At 43.5% G+C, this 21527-nt stretch overlaps 1 protein-coding gene across 1 annotated transcript; it reads right to left on the reverse strand.

Annotated features, from left to right (window-relative positions):
• Positions 1–561: 561 nt before the first annotated feature.
• Positions 562–21346, reverse strand: LOC129327696 (L-amino-acid oxidase-like). The gene is made up of 7 exons (XM_054976450.1): positions 21322–21346; positions 17380–17606; positions 13636–13742; positions 12728–12929; positions 10837–10890; positions 8059–8195; positions 562–1348 (listed from the first exon to the last, which is right to left on the reverse strand). Exons 1-7 carry the CDS (start codon positions 21344–21346, stop codon positions 562–564), a joined length of 1539 nt encoding a protein of 512 aa, XP_054832425.1.
• Positions 21347–21527: the final 181 nt, after the last annotated feature.

Genomic DNA, 21527 nt, shown 5'->3' on the forward strand with positions numbered 1-21527 from the left:
TGGGGAAAAAAATTTTCAACTATTACAGCAGAAGTCATCAAACTATTTAGTTCAAGGGCTGTTTACAGAAATCATTTGGTGGGCAGGGCCAGCAGGTCCCCATTTTTTTGTTGTTGGTTCAGCATGAATAGTCTGTAGCAGTGGGGAAGGTACCAGTCGTTCATCCACCCCACAGCAAGAGCCTGCAGCAGAGGGCAAAATGGAGACTTCTTGCAGAGGGAAGTTGAGCTCTGTGATTCGAGCCAGGATGACACTAGAGAAGATTCTTAGCACTAGAAATACCCCAGAAGAGTCACAAAGAGCAGGGGGCTCTGCGTTTTGTGGAGATTGGGGGCTGGGTGAAAAGAGGTCCAGAGGCCAGTGGTATCCAATGGGCGGTCGTTTGGATCCCTCTGTTTTATGGAGTTTCTGAAGAGACGGTGCTTCACGGAATTTTTAAAGGAGGGAGGCGTTTACAAGGAGTGGGAGTCATGACTGGAAAAATCCTTGGTCTTCCCACAGTATGACCTCTGACTCCAAACCTAGAGTTTCATGAGGGCTAGACATCATCTAGGCTTGCTTTTATAAATCTGGCAATATATTATGGATACCACGGTGAATACTGCTGGCTGCCCTAATAGCAGATTTCATCGCTGTTTCGATCCAACCATGGGGATGGGCTGTGTGTTCTCCTGCAAAGTAAATCCTTCCTTCATTCTTAGACAAAGTCCTGAAAAGGTGACTAAACTGGTATGGGGTAGGAAAAGCAAATGCTGCCATTGAAAACTTGTCTAGAGCCCATTTCTGTATCACATGCTTAGTGCAAACAGATTTGAGATAATCTTTAGAAACTTTGTGAACTTCTGCTAGGTCATCCATGACCACATCAATGCACTTTTCATCACTCAGAGGAACAAAAAACTCAGCATCATCATGCAAGGTATAAGAAGCCAAGATTACCCCTAGCCCACTGGAGAAGTTGTGATTTGGGTAGTAAATAGTCCGGGAGGGGAGATCTGTAATTGACCGCCCACCTCGAATCCCATCTTTCTCCCAAAATTTCTCAGTGCAAGCCAAGACAATTTTAGTGGCACCTGTATAATGAAAGGAACGCAGAGCATGAGCTTTCGTTGGGGAAAGAGGAGGAAGAAATTTGATGAGCCGTGTGGCTTTTGTAGTAGCTGTAATGATGACGTAGTCAGCAGTCAGGGATGATAAGACAGGTTTGCCTGCCTGGCGGAACCACACCCTTACTTTCTTGCCTGATCGGATAACCTTTTCTACTGTAGAGTTAAAGCGTATTATCCCAGGCATTTCACTGCAGAAGCTCTTGGGCAGCTGGTCAAACCCACCAGTGATTTCATCTAAACTGAAGATGGGAAGAAGAAAGAAAATGCAAAAATTGTGAACAAATCACTAATTGAACAACATTCATTAGATCAACCAAATATTATGCCACTCATATATTTCATAAACCATTTCAAGAACTAAATGGTTTCTGACCATATTTGGATAGAGCACAGTAACATCTTGCTTATCAAATTTTATGCACTAACCTTACCTTCTGGTGTTTTTTTTCAGAGTCTCTCAGGTCTTGCCTTGTCAAATGTCAGTTCCTTCCACTCCTGCCCAAAGTTCACTACCCAAATGCCCTCTCAGATCCTTTTTACCAGTTTCTAATCTCCTTCCTCATTCTGCAAAAACTTGTCTTGACATTCAACCCTTTCAGTGGCCTTTCTCCATTTTTTCTTTCCTCCCTTATCTACAGACATGCCCCTGTATCTGCCCTTTGCTCTTCCAACTCTACTAGCAGTCTCAGCTGCTCAGAATTCCCCTATGTCCCTAAACAGTGCCATCTTTTCTCCCTTGCTGTTCCTTGAGCTTAGAATCAAGATGACCAGAACATTGACATGGTGCTATATGGCATTAATCTCTCTCTCCTTTCCCATAAGGTCTTGGAACTCATCTCCAGCTGCAATGCTTTACATTCACCTGTAGTTATGCATGCTTATCTTCAGATGCTAAAATACTGAGAGGACCAAACATGGCACACTCAAATAATCAAAGTTTGGGATACACTTCTTAATTAAGATGAGGGTCTCATGTTTTCCACGATTTTTTATTAATATCAAGGGCCAAAAAAATTTCATCCAAGAAGTTTTACAGGAATCCAATCCTAGTACAAACAAATACCTGTTCTCACTGAAAATCTGCTTAAGCCTTAGATTGAATGCAGAAAGCCATGCCCTGGCTTCCAATGATTTTTGGCCAAATTCTGCAGGAAGAGCAATGCCTCCTGCGAAACTGGACAGTCCAGGGCTGCTCTGGCAGAACTTATTCAAATCGAGGCATCAAATAAAATATGGAGTATAACTGTTAGATTAAAAGCCAAAATGGCACCAGGAATATATTTTCTACCTTTACTCATGCACTTGGTCTGACCTTATTGGATGCCAACTTATGGTGGTTACTCCAAGGTATGTTAGATGTAAACAGGATATCCAAATATTTAAATTCCCTGACCTAATCAAGCCGAAGACCATCAAAGGGACAGGTAAACAAGGGTGCTTCCTTTTTCTTTGATAAGTCTATAGTTTTTGACTTTTTATAATTAAAATACAAGCCCTCCTTAGGACAGTAGAGTAGAAAAAGTTCTTAGTGATCTTTGGAACCCCACTTTAGTACAGGAAAGAACTGAATTATCTGCATAAAGAAGATTGGGAACATTGAACTTGGCCAATTTAGGCAGATGGCATCCTTGCCACACTCTTTTATCTAATTTGAACAATCCAGACAGTTGTCCTTCTGGGCCAAATTGTACCTGGGCAGTGAGATCTGTGTGAAATTGTTGGATAAGCCACAAGAGTTTTCAATCAATAGTAGTGTTAGCTAATTTAGCCCTCATTCTTGTTCTGCATATTGAATCAAAAGCTCTGCTGATTGAGATCCATAAACTCTGCAAAGAGATAACCACCTAAGCAGGTATGTTTCTCAACCAGATAAATAAGTACTAGACAGTGTCCTAAGGTAGAAGCATCTCTTTTGAACTCTGTTCCCAGTAAAAAATCTCATGCTGTTCAACCCAATTCAGAACCTTAAAATATAAAGTATAAAGCTTTCCTAGAAAGGCAAGTCAATTAATTGTCTGATAGCTTGTGGAGTCAGATCTTCAACACTTTTTTAAAAACTGGAACTATTATCAAGTGTTTCCATGCATTAGGAATTTCATCAGAAGGTTTTATATATGTAAAGAGGGGAGCTAAGATTTTAGCCCACTAGGATGGATTCACCGTAAACAACTCATTGGGTTTCAAGTCTGATCAAAGGGCTTTACCCTGACACAGCCGATTTATGAAAAATACTCCTTAAATGACAGTGATGATTGGCCATGTGGTAATTGGCCATGTGGTAATCCTCCTTGGATTATTGGGAAACAAGTTTGTAAAATACGTTCCCCATGACTGAGAAGACGTACAACAAGGGATCATTGTCCGTTGTTTGAGAGCAGAATTGATGAAAAACCAAAATGCTGAACTGTCCGTATTACAGATAGTAGAAATTAAGGATTGTCACCCTTAAGAAGAGATTCTTCTTTTCTTGTCTTAATCTGGTCTCTATAAAGTTTCTTTAAAATTCCCTCAAAAAAAAAACATATTGTTATTTCATAATTCTCTATGCTTTTGCTGCATTCTCCTTTTAAGTAGTTGGCCATCTGAGAGTAAGCAGAGTAACCAGAAAAAAAAAGTCATTAGTGACTCAAGTCACTAGACTAGGCTAGAAGAGATATGGTTTCAGAACAGCTAATCCTGGCATGTCAACCAACTAAATTCCAATTTAAGATGTTCAGACCTTAGTTTGCTGCAGCCTTAGATGCCTCCTTTTTAAAATTAAACTGAGTGTTTCCAATCTGTGGACCACTGCTTTGTTTTTCATATTAGTTGGCATACTGTTGTTAAGATTTTGATGGAGTCGGGTTCTGTAGCTTGAAAAAGCTCTATTGGTATACCATCAACTCCTGATAATTTGTTTTTCCCAATATCTTTGAGCGCAACTTTCACTTCACTTTCTAAGATGGCAGGTTCTTCATCAAAAGATTCTTCTTTGAAGGAATCTGGCATCCTTTCATCTCTTCTGTATAGTTCTTAAGTGAATTGTTTCCATCTTTACTGTAGTTTCTTAATATTGATTTTCTTTATTTTCTTTGCATTGAGAGACGGCATAGCAAAGTGGACAGAGTGGTGTACTAAGATCCTATGAGACCTGGGTTCAAATCATCCCTCTGCCACACATACTCACAGCCTAAGCAACCTCACAAGGCCATTGTTCTGGGAAAACAGAGGAGAAGAGAGTGATGTTTGAAACTGCTTTTGAGTTCCCAGCTGAGGATAAATTTGGGGTATAAATAAATAAATGCATCATAAATGCATTGTTGGCCTGATTAGGTAATATAATTCTTTGTTGATCTTTCAGCATCCCTAGCTGTGGTTTGAATTCTCTGTTGATTTCTTGGATCATGTGGATCAGATCTCTTGTTCTTCCTTTTTTATTGTTCTTTTCTATTTCTTTGCACTGGTTATTTTAATAGTCCTTTTGAGACCAAATTAAACAAATACTTTTTCACTGCTTTTGTGTGTTTTCAAGTGCTTCCTGAATCCACACAGGACCTGTGAGGAACTGCTTGTAAAAAAGGGGTAGGTGAGAGAGTAAGGGCTAGTGCCTCCCCCTCCACCGCCAAGCAGTTTTCTTGCACAAAAAATGCACATGGGTAGGGATTAGTTCTCCAATTTTGCCAAGGTACTCTATGTATAAAGATAGTCCATGTGGAGCAGCTAAATTGCAAAATCACATACATACACATCGGTTTTGTGCAATAAAAATCTGCTTGGGGGAGGCAGGAGCCCTTCATTCACCACTGGAACCATTCCAAGTCTGTTTGGGTTTTTAAAAAAAACAAGCAGTTCCTTGTAGCAGCTGTCTGGATGTGGAAAATGCTTTAAAACACATGCAAACTAGTGGGAAAAAGTATCATCTAGTCTGACCCTTTGCCTCTGCATGCAAGTTGCTAAAAAGCTGCATTTAGAATTCTGATTCTATTTCTGTCACTTTTTACTTTTGCTCCTCATCTGTCTTTAGCAATTTTAAGACTTTCATCATTCATCTGTTGAGGCTTTTCCTTTCTTTTGGCTATAGGAATAGTCAGGCCTGGTGCCAGGTTTTCTGGCGCCTGAGGCCGGGGCCAGCTTCAGCACTGTTGCTGTCCCCATGCGCATGTGCAAAGAACGCGCATGCACCTGGACTGCGTGATGACGTCACGTGGCAGGCGGCTGGGACGGCATGTGTGCATCCTCTCAGTTGCTCTACACGCTGCCCCAGCCGCCTGCTGTGCCTGGCCCGCAGCTGCTGCGCCCAGCCGGGAGCGCATGCTAGCAGTGGCAGTGACAGCAGCACAAGGCAGCTGAATGGTAGGGCTGGGAGGCTGCAGCAGCTGCGGGCCAGGCATGGCAGGCAGCCAGGGTGGCACGTGGGTGGCTTCCCAGCTCTCCAGCGCTGCCGCCATCAGCTCTGCGGTGCGCACCCCTGCCCCGGTGCCCCCTCTGGTGCCTCAGCACTTGAGGCAGTTGCCGGACCTGCTTCTATGCACAAGCCAGCCTTGGGAATAGTCTTCATACAATCTTCCTTAATAATGGCTGTTTCCACACGTCCTTAAAGGGACAGCCCACTCACCTAATGCTGGCGGCTTTTCTCCTTTACTCCACATGTCTCCAGTTTGAAAACGGTAGCAGGCTGTTCAGCTTCTGGTTTGGTTTTTTGGGGGGTGCATTTTAGCAATGCAGGAAAGTGTGGGAAAGTGCATTCTCAGAAAAGGTGCCAAAAAATGGAAGCCAAACAGCCTGCTCCCATTTTGAAATTGGAGACATGTGCAGTGAAGGAGAAAAGCCGGCAGCATTTGGCAAGTGGGCTGTCCCTTTAAAGATGTGTGGAAATGGCCAAGGTCTATGACTCCAGGCCACAGTTCTTCCAGTTCATATTCAATGGAACTTAACAATGCAAATCTGTTCTTTACATGGTCTCTACATTCTTCAGGAAAGTTATGTAGATTATATTTTGGCACTATGATTCTTTTAGTGTTTCTCTTTTATTCTGATTTGTGACATAAACAGTTTGTGGTCTGTACCACAATCAATACTTCATTTTGTTTTAGCAGAAAGAATAAAGCTTCTCCATCTTCTGCTTCTGATTATTTAATCTGTTTGGCCATCCAGTGACATCCAGACATAAAACTGTTCACTTGCCTGAAGCATGTGCTTGAGATGAACAAAATGTTGGCTTCACAAAATTTTAGGAGTTGCTCTCCAGCTTCATTTCATAATCCTCGTCCAAGGTTCCAACAATATTTGATTCTGCTTTGTTTCCTATTTCTGTGTTAGAGTCACCTATGATTATCAATTTAGGTATATGACCAGTTTCTTCCTGGACATTGCATAAAAGCATCTACCTTCTTCTACATCTGTAGCTAGGGAGTAAACTTGAATGGTGGTTATGTTGATGGGCTTTCCATGAATCTGATGGATATTATTTGATCAGACTTTGCATTATAGCTCCTGATTTCTTGGGCTACATCCAGCTCGCTATTAGAACAACACCGTTTCTCCTGAGTTTGCACAATGCCACACCTCCTCTCATAAAACAGTTTGTGAGGCCCCGCCCCGCCAACCGCGCCTTCCCCTCATCCTGCCGTCCTCTGGGTCGCCACCAGGGGGAGGTGGGGAGCTCCCTCTGCCTCAGACTGGGTAGGGGCAGTGGTTAAGGCACCAGGGCCTGCCTCCTACCCGCTGTCCTGGAAACCCCTCGTTCTCTCTCTGCCACACGTTCCAGTCAGCCACTCCTCCTCGGCATCACTGGGAGCTTCCCCTTTATAGCCCCTCCTTCCTCCACCCCTGGACCCGTCACCAATCCCTGTCTGTGGTTCCGCCGCCCTCTGCCTGTGCACCTGGCTTCCCTGTCCCCACTGGGCCTGGTGCCCATCCTTCTCACCCCCTGTACCTCCTATTCCCCCTGAGTCCTGTTCTTCCCGAGCCAATCCCTGGCTGAGGCAGGCCAGCCTCCACCTGCACTTTAGACGGGGGAGCCCTCCCAGGAGCCATCCAGCCAATCCGGGGCCGGGACAGCTTGTTCACTGCCCCACCTCCTGGTCTCTCCACCCGGGCCCTCCCCCAGCCGGCACAGGGCTGCGCCCGTCCTCGGGCCGCTGCCCTGGGCGGCCGGGGCGGCGGCGGCGACGTCAACGTCGCCGCGCTGCTCCCGCAGCCCCGCCGCTGCCGGTGTGCCAGGCGTTCGCTCCGGCCTTGGCTGTTTTGCCGGCGGCGGCAGTGGCGGGCCCCTCTGCGCCTCTTCCGGCAGCTGCGGCCACGGCAGGCCCTCCCGTCTCCTCGGTTGTGCGGCGGCTGGCTTCCTGCCCACAGCTTGCTCCCTGGCCGGGCCCGGTGTCGTCCCGGGCCCTCCCATGAGTGGGGGCTGCTGGGGAGGGCGTTGCGGGTGACGGCAGGGCCCAGGGGGGCTTGGTGGGGTGGCCGGGTGGGCCCAGTCCGGGGTGAGAGAGGTCTGCCCCGGACACAATGCTTTTCACTGGTCAGCTCTAAATCGTTAAGCAGTAAGTAATCAAATGTTAGACAAGTAACACACATTTATATGTGAACTAGACCAAGGTGATTCTGATCTACTTCATACTGTTCTGTTTAATTTGCATCGCTCCATGAATGTGAAAGACCAAGTCACTTAAATGAGCTATGGTAGCACGTACAACAAAACTCTCAGATGTCTGTATCAAGATCTACCACAATAAACAACTAAGATCAAAAGTTTATCTTCCCAACACTGTGACAGAACAGCTGTCATCATCTTCCACAGATCATGAAAGTTTCACGGCCTTTAGATGGGGATATATCATCTCTGGTAATTCACCCCTGCTACCTACTATTAGCTAACAATTGGCCCCTGGCTTCCCAAGCTCAGGGGCTCATAAAATCTTCCCATTTAAGAAACATATTAATCAAGATAATGCAAAAATTTCTGTCTTACCTACTGTCCTGTGAAAAGATAGGAGCTACTAAGAGGTCATTCAAAAATGATGTGTGGAAACCAGCATCCAGATCCAAGAGGTCCCCAATCATATCCACAGCTCCTCTGCTCAGGTTTCCTTCATTCATTAAGAATTCCTAGTAGAGGGAAATGGATTTTTCTGTTGAAAGTACAATTACTTCCTTGTTCACTTTCAAATTCTAATCCATTTTTCACTTTCAAATTCTAATCCATTTTTCACCCCACCCCACCTCGTTTTGCCTACCATCTCAGAACAAGCCATGTATTTTTAAAATATAGATCTGGAAACTGAAAATTTCTGGTTGTAGCTAGACTATGGCTACCAGTGTCAACTGCAGATTTTATGGTTCCTTGGCCGCACTATTATAGCTCCTTTTATGGTCCCTTTGTGGCCACATCCCCCCCAATTACGGCTTTTGTCTCTCCACCAACATCCCAATCCTCGCTACCAACTTGTGACCACTATTTGCCAACTGTTCCTGGTTGTGTTTCAGTCAAATTCAAAATTCATAACTAAAAACAATGGTGTGTATGTGTGTGTGTGAAGATATTTAACTTGCTATCAAGTCATAGCTGACTTATAGTGAAATCCCTGCTGAGGTTTTCAAGGCAAGAGATGTTCAGAGATGATTTGCTACTGCCTGCCTCTACCTCTACCCTTGTCCTTGCTACTGATTGTACTAATCTCACACTATGTAATCTGCTTTGAGTCTCAGTGAGAAAGGTGGACTATAAATGACATAAATAAATAAATAAATAAATAAATAAATAAATAAATAAATAAATAAATAAATAAATAAATAATGACCATGCACTTCTCTTCTGCATAAATTGTAAGGTCTTGTATATTTTCACTGTTCCCATCTTTCCCTGCTCATGGGAGCATAGCATAGAGATTTTCTACAGGCAAGTGGCTAGCTAGTTGTGCATAGAACCAATGAGTTGGCCAGATGCACAAGTTTTTTAACAAAAATAATCACGTTCAGGGCTATCAAGAAAGGGGGAGAACCAAATTCTAAGGGATGTAGCTATCCCAAGTTCCCATGGAACTGGGAGCCAAGCTACAAGTGACAAATTGCACTTGCATAGTAAATGAACAGACTCACGTGTATTCCTCCCTGTTCACTTGCCATTCACTTGCGCTCCACTTGTGGAACGCAAGTGAATGGCAAGTGAACAGGGAGGAATACACGTGAGTCTGTTCACTTGCCATGCAAGTGTAATTTGTCACTTGTAGCATGACTCTGGGTAAACCATGTGATTTAATTTCATATGATATTGGGATTGTGTAAAGGTAATGTGAGGGAGGCCCAGAGGGAATAAGAACATGAGAAGAGCCCTCCAGGACTAGAATAATGGTCCAACCAGTCCAGCATCCTATGCCCCACGGTGCTCAACTAATTACTCTGGAGGGCCAAGAAACAGGGGAAAGAGGCCAAGGTCTTCACTGTTGTTGCCTCCTAGCACTGGTATTCAGAGGTTGCTGCCTCTGAATGTGGAGGTCCCCTTTAGTCACCATGCCTAGTAGTCACCTATCCTCCTGGGAATCCCTGATCACAGTCAGTGTGAACCTGGAGACTTAGAGGAAGTCTTCGTGACCTCATAGGAACCAGCTATTTGTGCAACTCTTGTAGCTGTATAACAATTAAGTCTGAATAGAATTTCATTTTCTTATGAAGGTATATGAGAATTTGTTGCATTTCTAAAGGAATTTGGTAGGGATTTTTTCTGCTGTTGCCATGTCCTATGATGAACGTGGCAAAAGACACTTAGAATCTCCTCACATGAAATGCATTTCACCAGGAAATCTGAGCCCTGAGGTGTCTTTCCCCGTGCTTTCTTCTCCCTGCTTTTAATGAACACACACATGCCCCCTCCACCTACATGATATGGCATCCCTGAAGACAACCCAGGGATTCTGCTGCCATTTTACCACAGGAATTCTCTTGCTTAAAAAATGCCACAGAGGACTATCCATGCTTTGGACCATGATGCGGGAAGAGGGGCTCCCCAAGTTTACCTGCCCCCCCCCAGTGTGGGCAGGAGATCCTCCACACCCAGCCTCTGTCCTCCACCACCTCTTTCCTGGCTAGTAGGGGGGAAGCATGGGAATGCACATAGGAACCCCAGAGCGCACTCCCATGCACTCCGGAGCACTTCCGTGTCATGCTGGGAATTCCTCATGCGACTCAGAAGTGCTCTAGATTGTCCTCCTATTGGATACTTCCCCCCCACACACACACACACACATACAACCCCTCCATCCCCTGCTTTCATCATGACCAGGGGACCTGGCAATCCTACCCCCTCCCTCGTGCCATTTTTCAAGAGCCCAAATGCTCCAGGACTTTCATACTTTCTATAATAACAACAACAACATAACATTCGATTTATATACCGCCCTTCAGGACAACTTAATGTCCTCTCAGAGCGGTTTACAAAGTATGTCATTATTATCCCCACAACAAAACACCCTGTGAGGTGGGTGGAGCTGAGAGCTCCAGAGAGCTGTGACTAGCCCAATGTCACCCAGCTGGCTTCAATTGGAGAAGTGAGGAATCAAACCCGGCTCTCCAGATTAGAGTCCCGCACTCTTAACCACTACACCAAACTGGCTCTGAGTCATTATTATGTGTAGAATGAATGAGCCATAGTTTTCCATGTCCAAAGGAACCCCTCTGAAGAGTTTGAGGACTTGTATAGGGAAATGAGACCCACTTTATTGGTTTTTAAGAAAAAAATGCCTACTTCTCTTACCTTGGTGGAAACTGGGTCATGTTTCTCCTTTAAAAGCTTGCAGTTTTTTGTTAGCTGTTCAGAAGCCATTCATATTGATGCCAGAAAAGCACAGAGAAACAGAGAAACAGAAACAGGAAACAGAAACAATGTCATTCACAAGTGACACATCATTCCATCAATTTACATGTAGTGACGGTGGCATATAAATAGTAATGACCAGGGATCTAAATAAACACGAAATTGGTTGTTTGGAGGCTTAAGTTTCTCATATAGAGCCATAAGACTGTTAACAGGTCAAGGAAATGTGCGTAATTTTTGCCAGTGCTTAAGTGTATTTATTTTATTCAGAATATGCCCAGGGGAATGTCAGTTGCCACTCTGGGGCCAGGAAGGTATTTTCCTCCTGACCAGACTGGCCAGGGATTCTGGAGGGTTTTTGCCTTCCTCGGGCACAGAGCAGCAGTCACTGGGCGAGTGGGCGAGTAGCTGTGAATTTGCTGCATTGTGCTGGGGATTGGACTAGATGACTTTTTGTGTTCCATCCAGCTCCATGTTTATTTATATCACATTTATTTATATTGTATTTGTATTCCGCCCTCCCCGCAAGCAGGCTCAGGGCAGATAACAACTTTAAAATCATTTTAAAACGTTCCATATTAAAATATTAAAACATCATATAAAAATAGCAGCACTCTTTGCCTGGTGGCAGCAATACAACTATTAACGAACCATACAGTAGTACAACTAGATATAGCAGCACAGTAACAGCAGCTGAAAAACAAACAGTGGTGGGCAGCTTTCACAGGGAGGGGGGTAGATGTTGCATCCTCCGGCCAGTGGAGGCCCCACCTCAGCCATGAGCCTGGCGGAACAAGGCTGAAACAGGCCCTGAACCATGCAATTCTTTCCCCATATCCATTTGATTGGCACCAACTAGGGCATCAGGGTTGGTATTGTTGGACAGTCATCAAGCCTCCAAAGCCTGGCCCTGGTACTTCTTTAAGCTCTTGCTGCCTGCTTACATGCCAACTGAGTGAGTGAAGAAGGCGAGAAGCTCAGAGCCAAGCTACAAGTGACGCCTGACACAGGTTGGACTTTTGTCAGCTTCCCTCAAGTTTTGATGGGAAATGTAGGCATCCTGGTCTTGCAGCTGTAATGGAGAGCCAGGCTGTAAAACCAGGATGCCTACGTTTCCCATCAAAATTTGAGGGAAGCTGACAAGTGTCCAACCTGTGTAAGGCGTCACTTGTAGCTTGGCCCTCAGAGATAGAACAACTACCTCCAGTTTCCTCCCCTTTTCCTCTGAGGGGCAGTGTGAATTGGGCTCAGAGTCATCTTGCTGAAAGACTCTCCCAAACATCACATTGGCACCTATTCAGATGGCTTTGAAGAGCCAAAGGGGGGGGGAGTAGAAGTATCTGATGCACATGTAGTGGTTTCTTATACTGATTGCTTGAATTTTGTTATCTTATTACTGTTTTATCTATAGTGATTGTTGTTGATCTGTTCTGATTCGGCGCTGATTGTTTCAGTCCTCCTGAGTCCCCTCAGTCTTGTTGACTGCTTTCAGTCACATTGATTAGGAGGAAAGCTGGATAAAATATTTTAAATAAATTGTAACAATTGTGTTTATGCTGGTACAATTTTAAACAGGTTATTTAAAAAAACTACTGTTGAAAGGGAGGGAAAAAACATTTAAAAACAAAAACGTAATAGCAGCCTCCCTTGTCTCTGCTCGCTGGTGGGAGGGCACATTTAAGAGTGGTGCCCATTTAGGGCCACGCACTGCACTCTTCTAACAGGGAACAATATCTGTGCAGTCAAGCATGGGATTATCTGCACATGTGAAGTGGGGAATGAGTGCTAGGTGAGCGCATTGGTCCATGATTAATCTTCACAATGCACATACCTTGCTCAGCGCTCTGTCAAAGAGATCATAAGCAGATATGCCCTTCTCATTGGGCTTCACTGGGTATCCAAAAACATCCGGATTAGCCATCACGTCTTTCACCCTTTTCCTTATGTTCCTGATCAAATACCAGGCATTCTCATCCGTCTGAACAAAAGGATTTACAGTGAGATTGAATTTCTTCAGATACTCATGGACAATTCTGAAAAAGTATAGGAAAAGAGACAGGCGCTTTCAACACACAAGACAATACCCCATGATGGTACATGGCACATTCACATAAGCAGGCATGCCAACTGACACTGCAAGTATGCAACCAAGCCTTTGCAAATCAGATAATGACTGAGAAAAATGAACAGTGGATGTATTTTTACTGTACACATTACCCATGATCCAAAATACCATCATATAGAGCAGAAGAGGTGAGGTCTCAATTTAGGAGAAAAAAAAATAGTTCCACACTCGTTCCATTCTGATCCACTTTACTTTCGCTTTCACAACCACGAGTAGATATTTGCAGTGTAAAGTGTGCCAACTTGATTGCTTGTTAATGATCACAGCCTATGTTTCTAAAATGAGCCTTGGATATGGCACACTCTTTATGCTCAGGAAAAGAACGAGGAACCAGTTTGGAAATGCAATTGAGGAAGGAGATTTATAGTGAGTTCCGCCGCCCACCGCCAGTTGCCTACAGTGATATGGCAACCCTATCTGTAAGCCATTTTGACACCACAAAGTTCAGTTTCAGGTGAGTAGCCATGTTGATCTGCAGTAGAAGAGCGAGATTCAGGTCCAGTAGCACCTTACGGTATGAGTTAGTTCAGAGCATCCTCCCTTTCCACCCACTCTCAGATTTGAATCCTATGCACAGAACCATAGTAAGATTCATAGCATGTCTTTTTCCTTACTTGTGTATTTTGGGCAGACGCATGGCCCCCACTTCCACATACCAGCCTTCTTCACGATAGGTCTTTATCCGGCCACCCACACAATCACTGGCTTCCAGAATCTGAACCTAAGAACAAGGACATTTTGCATGATTTACCTTCACACTGCCACTTCCTTACAGTGTGCTATGCCGGAAATAGACATAAATATGCCAAATCCCAAAGCACAGCATATTGATCAACTGAATATCAGTTTGCAAAGGACAGACCACTAAGGCCACAGACATACTACCCTCCTGAAATGGGTCCATACATTCCTGCCCCTTCTCTGCACCCTTGTTCCTCTGTCATACATAGACTGCTCAGTCTTCAGCATGGTTTGTTCCCACTGTCCCACCCCCACTCCCCCGCCATATGCTCCAGGCATGCTCACTTTTTAAGACTTTTCTTTTCAAGAACTTGACATATTTCTCAATTTAACTATTTTTTAAAGCCAATCTACAAGAATTTTCTAGATTTAAAAAAAATTCTAATCATCATGGAGAGAGTGCCTTCACAACTGGTCCAAGGGCTAGCCAGACAGTACTGAGAACTGGTTCAGAATTCACTCAGTGGATGGGCCAAACTAGATGTGATGGTTTCCTCTGGTCCGATGCTGGGACATTGCCGCCATTTTAATGCCTACAATGTAGGATTGCCAGACTGAGCCTTGCAACTGGCGTAAACTTGTCAGCCTCCTACCCTTACCCCCCACCCCTTGCCCCCCTGGGTCCACTTGACTGGCTAGCGGAGGGGGAGGCACAGGAGCAGAGAAGCATGATTTTTAATGAATCTGGCTTCAATGAATTCAAATGGGCGATTTTTAATGACACTTGTCTATAGTACATCCCACCAGAAGATAGCATCATTCTCCAGTGCAACAGAGGAGCTGTAGGTCGCTCTGAAGACAGATTCATTAAAAATTTCCTCCAAATGGGAATTGTTTTCCAGTGTGACAGAGGAGCTGCGGATCGCGCTGAAAACGGATTAATTAATTAATTAAAAATCACTTCCAGCATTTTTAAATAGCCCGTTTTAGGATTTTAAATGGTGATGTTGTCCCTGTGTTGGACACAAGGAAGATGCCAGATCTAGTTTGGGCCTCAGCTGCATTTCAATTCAAGTTGATCCACCGCTCAATGTCTCTGTTAATGGCTAATAGAGATCCTCCACCACCACCAGCAGCTTTTATTCACTGTGTCCAAAATGGAACTCTCACTGAGAGAGGGCCAGGAAGGGTCCTCCATTCAGGCTATTTTTGCTCCAGAGTGGGAGAGAGCGAGCAGGGCCCCAAGAGTGCACACTCCCCTAATCACTTCCAGCATGAAACACCACACATTGTATGAAATGAAGTCAGATGGAGTGGGCATGGATAGCAAGAGTGGCTCAGATTCTTTGTTTATTTGTTTCATTTATAGCCCGCCTTTCTATCATTCTCCTTCCCTTCATTTTATCCTCACAACAACCATGTGAGATAGGTAAATCAGCAGGCAAGCACGAAATGAAGATAAGGGAAGTGTGGTTGGAGGGAGGGGGCCAGGAAAGATGGCAAGGAGCCGCTTGAATAGTTGCGTTGGCCCATTCCTTCTTACTGGTAATGGTTCAGGCTTCATTTCAGCACTCTGTACTGGGTTTGTGTAGGAATAAAACACTGTGGCCTCATTTGAATGTACAGGGTGTTTGCAGCGTGAAGGGCTTGATACTTTGTATAGTTTGTTTATCTGTAGCTCCTGAATTAGCCCCTCCCTGCTGTGAGTGAAGATTCTGTTCTGTGTCAGTTGTAAAATGTCTGTTAGAGAAACTGTTTCTCTCTCTCCTGTTCAATCAAGACATGAACGTTTCTCTCAGAGCCAAGCTACAAGTGACGCCTGACACAGGTTGAACACTTGTCAGCTTCCCTCAAGTTTTGATGGCAAATGTAGGCATTTGCAGCTTGGCTTTCCATTTAATTGAAGTTTACAGAAACCCACACAGGCCCAGCAGAGGGGAAGAGGGGCGCCCGGCGAGAGCCCGATGCCTGCAATCCCCTCCTGACTGCATGTTCTCCCTCCCATAGACTGCTGCTCTGTACACTTCAATTAAATGGAGAGCCAAGCTGCAAGACCAGGACGCCTACATTTCCCATCAAAACGTGAGGGAAGCTGACAAGTGTCCAACCTGTGTCAGGCGTCACTTGTAGCTCGGCTCTCAGTTTGTTTTTTATATTACTGTAAATAGTTATTTAAATGAAGTTATTCTTTAACTAAACAAGCTTATCTTAAATTATATTTCTTCTCACTGGATTTCACTGTGTGCTCTGCTACACACATTCACATGTGTGGAAAGGTGGTATATCCTTCACCAGGTGAGTGATGGGATATGCCACATATTGAGGATTCACAGAGATATTCACATCTCTCTCATCCCTCACAGTGTGAACCCTAAAACATGAATAAATACAAAATAGTGCAATCCTAAAAAGATTTACTCCAATCTGTGCCCATTAAAATCCATGAGCTTAGACTGGAGTAACTCTGCATAGGATTGCCCTGTGCCTTATCAGTCCTTCTCTGAACTGGGCTGCTTGAGTGTCTCAGTGGGCTGTTCTTGGTTTGTATGTCTGAAGCAGTGGGTTCTGGCTCACCACCAGTCACCACACTCCTGGACACATGGACAATAAAACTGTATCTGCCACTTTCAAGGAGGGGCAGAATGGCTCTGTTGCTTGAGGAGGGGGAACTTAATCCAGGTCACAAACCATAAAAATGCTTTGCACCAGCTACAGTTTGTCTTCCACCAGCCAAGCCTGAGGGTTTTATTTCTTTCTCTATTTTTTGCTCCTTTATTTTCTCACTTACTTTCTGGTTTAACCTCTTTAGCCCCCTGTGTCTTCCAATGAACCAGCCAATGAATTCAGGACTATCCCAGCATATAGTTTATATAGTGTTCTTAACTGTTGCAAGCTACTTTATAAGCCACCTTCAGGGAGAAAAGCGATGGTGTACAAATATTTTAATACTTATGTAGGATACCAACTTAGCTATAATGAGACCACAGTATGGCACAGGAACTGCCCACTCCAGAACCAAATGCAAATGTTATTGTTCCTTTTATTTTTTGCACCTTTGATACAGCTTCATACTACTTCATCAAAATAATAATGATCATGATAAATTACTCCGGGAAAGAGTTTGTGGGGTGCAGTTTGCTGAAACTGTCATGTTTACTGAAGCATACAGAAGTAGTAGAAACATAGGAAGTGACATTGACAGCGTATGGCAGCTGATCTATAGTGGTGTTCTTCAGTACTGAATAGCAACAGTAGCTGATGTGCCAGAGTTTTTCACAACTGATCTGCCATGAGAGGCATCTGAGAACGGGATACGGATTCTACGTGTAATATTCTGGAATCATGATAGTATCAACTAGACTTCTGGTTGGGGTCAGAGCAATAAAAAATGTATTGGTTCCAGCAAATGTTTTCAGCAATAAGTTCCTCCCCCACCCCAAACCATAAAACCATAAAAGTGCTATAATAATGAGGCTAAATTAGAGCTCAGCCACTTGCCAGCATGGTGTTTAGAAATGATAGCTTCTTGGTAATATGAGAAAAAGAATGTCTTGATTGACAGAATGAGGGCGGGAAATGGCATCAGATAGTACCATTGATGCCTCCTTGTTTCAAGCACTCATTCCCTTTTGTTCACAAGGTTCAAGATATATATGTGTCTCAGTAAGCACTGTTACCTGATGCCCAGCATCTTTCAGTAATTTGGCAGCGGTGAGCCCACTTATTCCTGCTCCAACAATCACAATGGTCTTTGGCTTTGAAGTTTTGTCCAGCCCATTTTTAGCAATTCTTAAAAGTCCCTCATAATCAACGTCATTGAAACAGTTCATCCATGCCTTCTGTTCAGAAGCTTCATTTTTAGCAACCAAGGCTGCCACAAGCAGCAGTAAGAACTGGGAAAGGGCTAGAAGAAGAAGAAAATGTAGCAAGAATTATGGTCTATATATTACTCTAAAGATATTCTTCTTGGCAAAAGTCAAGCCTACTTCCCTCTTTTTCAATCCATACCAATCAGACAAAGGGCTGCAACAAAATTGGTTTAGAAACTGTATGACAACTGGGCCCATGAAATGTCAATGTAGGTTCTTCTCACAGTAGACTCAAACTTACTTATGCTATTTACAGATCACTATTCTCACCAATACCCTTCAATCTCTCACCTTGCTCTTGATCTTTTCAGAAGTGAAAGTTCATTTATTTGGCCCATTTTTTTATTGGTGCCCTATGCACTTCCACCTCAGGGCTGGGTTTCTCTCTGACGTTAATTATCTGCATGGACACTCTTTTCTTTTCTTTTCTTTTCTTTTCTTTTCTTTTCTTTTCTTTTCTTTTCTTGAAAAAAAGAGTTCCAATTGAAAGAAAGATCCTTTGAAAATGCTTGCCTCATTGTACACATCATTTGTTTTGCATAATTATTAAACCTCTAAAGCAACCAATTGCCAGCATCCTGCCCAAGAATTCTCTCCTCTCTCTCCTCTTACAATGGTTGCATATACAAGTTCTGGCTAAAACCATCTTGTTCTAAGAGTCTCTCTACGGAAGACATCTTCCACAGGGATGCTCAAGTGATTTACTTTCTGTGTGGTTTTATATTCAAGTGTACTCTGTCTCCCTAGCAGTGCATGTGTATCCAGAATGGGAGAAGAAGTATAAGATTTTTCACTTGATCCTCTTGTGTAAGATGTCTTGTGTAGAGAGACTCTAAGAGATTAAGGCTGTATCTTCCTGGCCACTAAAACTAGAATCTGCTGTGAAGTCTTCTAGGACCTCTTCATAGCACACGGGCTGAGCTTTGATAATCTATTTGCATTTTTTTGCTTTGGGTGATAATCACTGTGATTATGAACATAGTGATCAATAATTATACTGTGCAGCAGAGATGACTTGAGTTTCAAGTCATCCAGAAACCTTTAAATTACTTGTTTATAGTAGTTATGCCAACTTCAGGTTGGAGAATTTCGGGAGATTTTTTGCAGGGGGAAGCCTGAAGAAAGCATGGTTTGGAAAGTGAGGGACCTCAGCAGGCTGTAATGCTACAGAGTTCACCTTTCAAAGCAGCCATTTCATTCAGGGTAACTGAAGTTTATAGTTAGGAGATCGCTGTCCTTTGGAGCTGTAAATCTGGGAGATTTCCAGGCCCCACCTGGAGGTTAGCAAGCCTAGTGTATAGATAAAATAACAGCGCTGATCAGAGAGGCTCTCCTCAGGATAGCCAAGACAAGGCAGGAGGGCTGTGGAGTACAATGGATGGACTGAGTGCTCCCAAGGAGCCAGAGGGAGAGGGAAAGGAGAGGAGGGAGAAAGGGGTAGAGGAGGGTAGAAGAGCCAAACAGATCAGTCACCATGCAGGGGGTGGGTCTAAGGCAGGCAGAGGTGAGGTGATAGTAAATATCTGAATGGGAGTCAGACCCATATGTTTTTGCACTGAGGAACAAGTTGCAAGAAACCAGCATCCTCTAAACTTTGGCAAACACTGAGATAGCTTTGGAAGCACCGCTGAAGATATCGAATGCTATGCATAAAGCAGAAATGACACAGTATAGGGCCAAACAGGGGCAAATCGTCTATGCATAAAAGATCTGAGACTCAAGGGGGATTGCACAGTGTAGGTCAATATAATCAAAAGCTGGGACATTCAATAAACAATGCAATGGGGTGTGGATTTGTTGGGGTTGCCACAGCCATGAGATATGTAGAGTAAGCAGAGTATGATATTAGCACAGTGGAAATAAGTAGACAGACTTCTGTGGTTCTGCTCTATAAAAATTCTTTACTACATAACAGGATAAGAAGGATACATTGGTAGGGGAAAACAATAAATGCCTAATTGGCTACATCTTGATGGCTATGCTAAGAAACTCAGAAAGAAAAACTTAAACTGAACTTAGACTGCATGAGAAGAGACTCTCTCTGGGAAAGTGAACAAAGAGCAATAAAAACTCAGTTTATGTTGCTAGCTAATTGCCCCCCAATAAACCAGCTCATCCTATAGAAAATCCTAGATTCCTTCATTAAGACTAAAGACTCCCACTTTCTCTGGCAGGAACTTTTACTCGACACCTAAGTGGTCCTATGCTAATTAGCTAGCTGACTAAACAAACAGAATAACAATTTAACTCTTTCATGACTGAACATAGGACGTTTGCACAGATTCTAACAGGATTGCAGAAATTTGGAAACAAGTAGAAATATGAAACAGAGCTGAAACAATGCATATGCAATTAAACATAATGTGTTAAATGATATAGAAACTACTCAGTAAGAGTATACTTATAGCAACAGACAGTACGCAGTAGTATAGTCTACAGTTGCTATCCCTTTACCAGAGCATCCCTCTGAACCATTTCCTTATAGTACAGCCCTTCTAACTGTATAAAAAGCCCTCCTAAATCATTCAGATTTGTATAGTTTGTGGAAGGCCAGGAGGGTGGGAACTGTCCTAACCTCATCAAGCAGGCCATTCCATAAGGTGGGGACCACAACAGAAAATGTGCATATATGAGCAGGTATACATTTTGCCATTTGCAGGGTGCCATCTGCAAGAGGCTCTGTTCAAGTGAGCAAAGCTACCATGGAGGAGCATAGGAAAAGAGGTGGTCCAGCAGATCTGAGGGACTGAGCCCAAGAAGGGTTTTGTATGTGAAAACTAAAACATTGAATTGAGACCAGTAGCTGATAGGTAGCCAATGGAGTGGTTGCTGAGTAGGAGTAATATGCATGATCCATCTACCTCCTGATAATAATTGAGCTGTATAGCAAAGAGTCCAGTAGCAACTTTAAGACTAACCAACTTTAGCATAAACTTGGTTAGTCTACTCTTAAAGGTACTACTGGACTCTTAACTATTTTGCTACTGCAGAATAACACGCCTAACTCCTCTGGATCAAATTGACATGACTTTAGTTTACAAACCCTCTATGGCAGAGATCATCTCTTCTCATCACACCTAAGAGGACTATAAGCAAGATGACGACAAAGAAGTTTATATCCATAGAATCACGATCTCCCTGCCCAATCCCTTGTCCTTAAATCTGATACATTATATCATAAGTATCTACACCAAGATCACTCAATACTTTACTCTCCAGGAAAAATAGCGCACTATGTCCCCAGCTACCATACTCTATTGCCAAAGTGAGAGCTAAGAAATCAATAACAGTAATACAGTGGATTTCACAGAAAATACTAGAACAAGGGCAATATAATAATAACAAACTAGAGTTCTTAGTGTTCCTTGAATATCCCCTGGTTTGACTGAGATTTTACTCACTGGTCATGAACAGGGAGACAATCTTTTGTCAACGGTTTGGCTTTTTGCAATCAGCTTAAGGCTGATTGTCACATGGCTTTTCATCATTCAGACACTACAGTGCCCTCTCACATTCTCACACAATCCATTGAATATTGTGTCCCCCATTCCCCACTAACAGACCTGTCGACATTTGGCAGCCAATCATAAATAGTGAGCAAATCAATTGGCCAGAGATTATACATAACCACCTTGTTGCCCCCCAAATTGTCACTGTTTAGCATTCATTTTAGTCTTGTGTTACTAAGGTTATTTCACATACATGCAGTTTTGAACAGCCTTATGGAAGGTGTAGTCCTCTTTTACTTACCTGAGCCAACCATCCATGAGCCCATGACCCTGAGAAAGAGTCAATTTCACCTACCACACAGATGCAAAAGAACCTGCAAGAAGAGGAATTAAACACCACCACCACAGGGAAACAAAATTCCAGCACCACCCTGCAAAGCTGCTTGATGGCTGTTCAACTCAAATATCTACACACCAAACAGATCTGAGGCTCAAATTCATGAATAA

This window comes from Eublepharis macularius, chromosome 4 (assembly GCF_028583425.1).
Source record: "Eublepharis macularius isolate TG4126 chromosome 4, MPM_Emac_v1.0, whole genome shotgun sequence".
In the NCBI taxonomy this organism is placed as follows: Eukaryota; Metazoa; Chordata; class Lepidosauria; order Squamata; family Eublepharidae; genus Eublepharis; species Eublepharis macularius.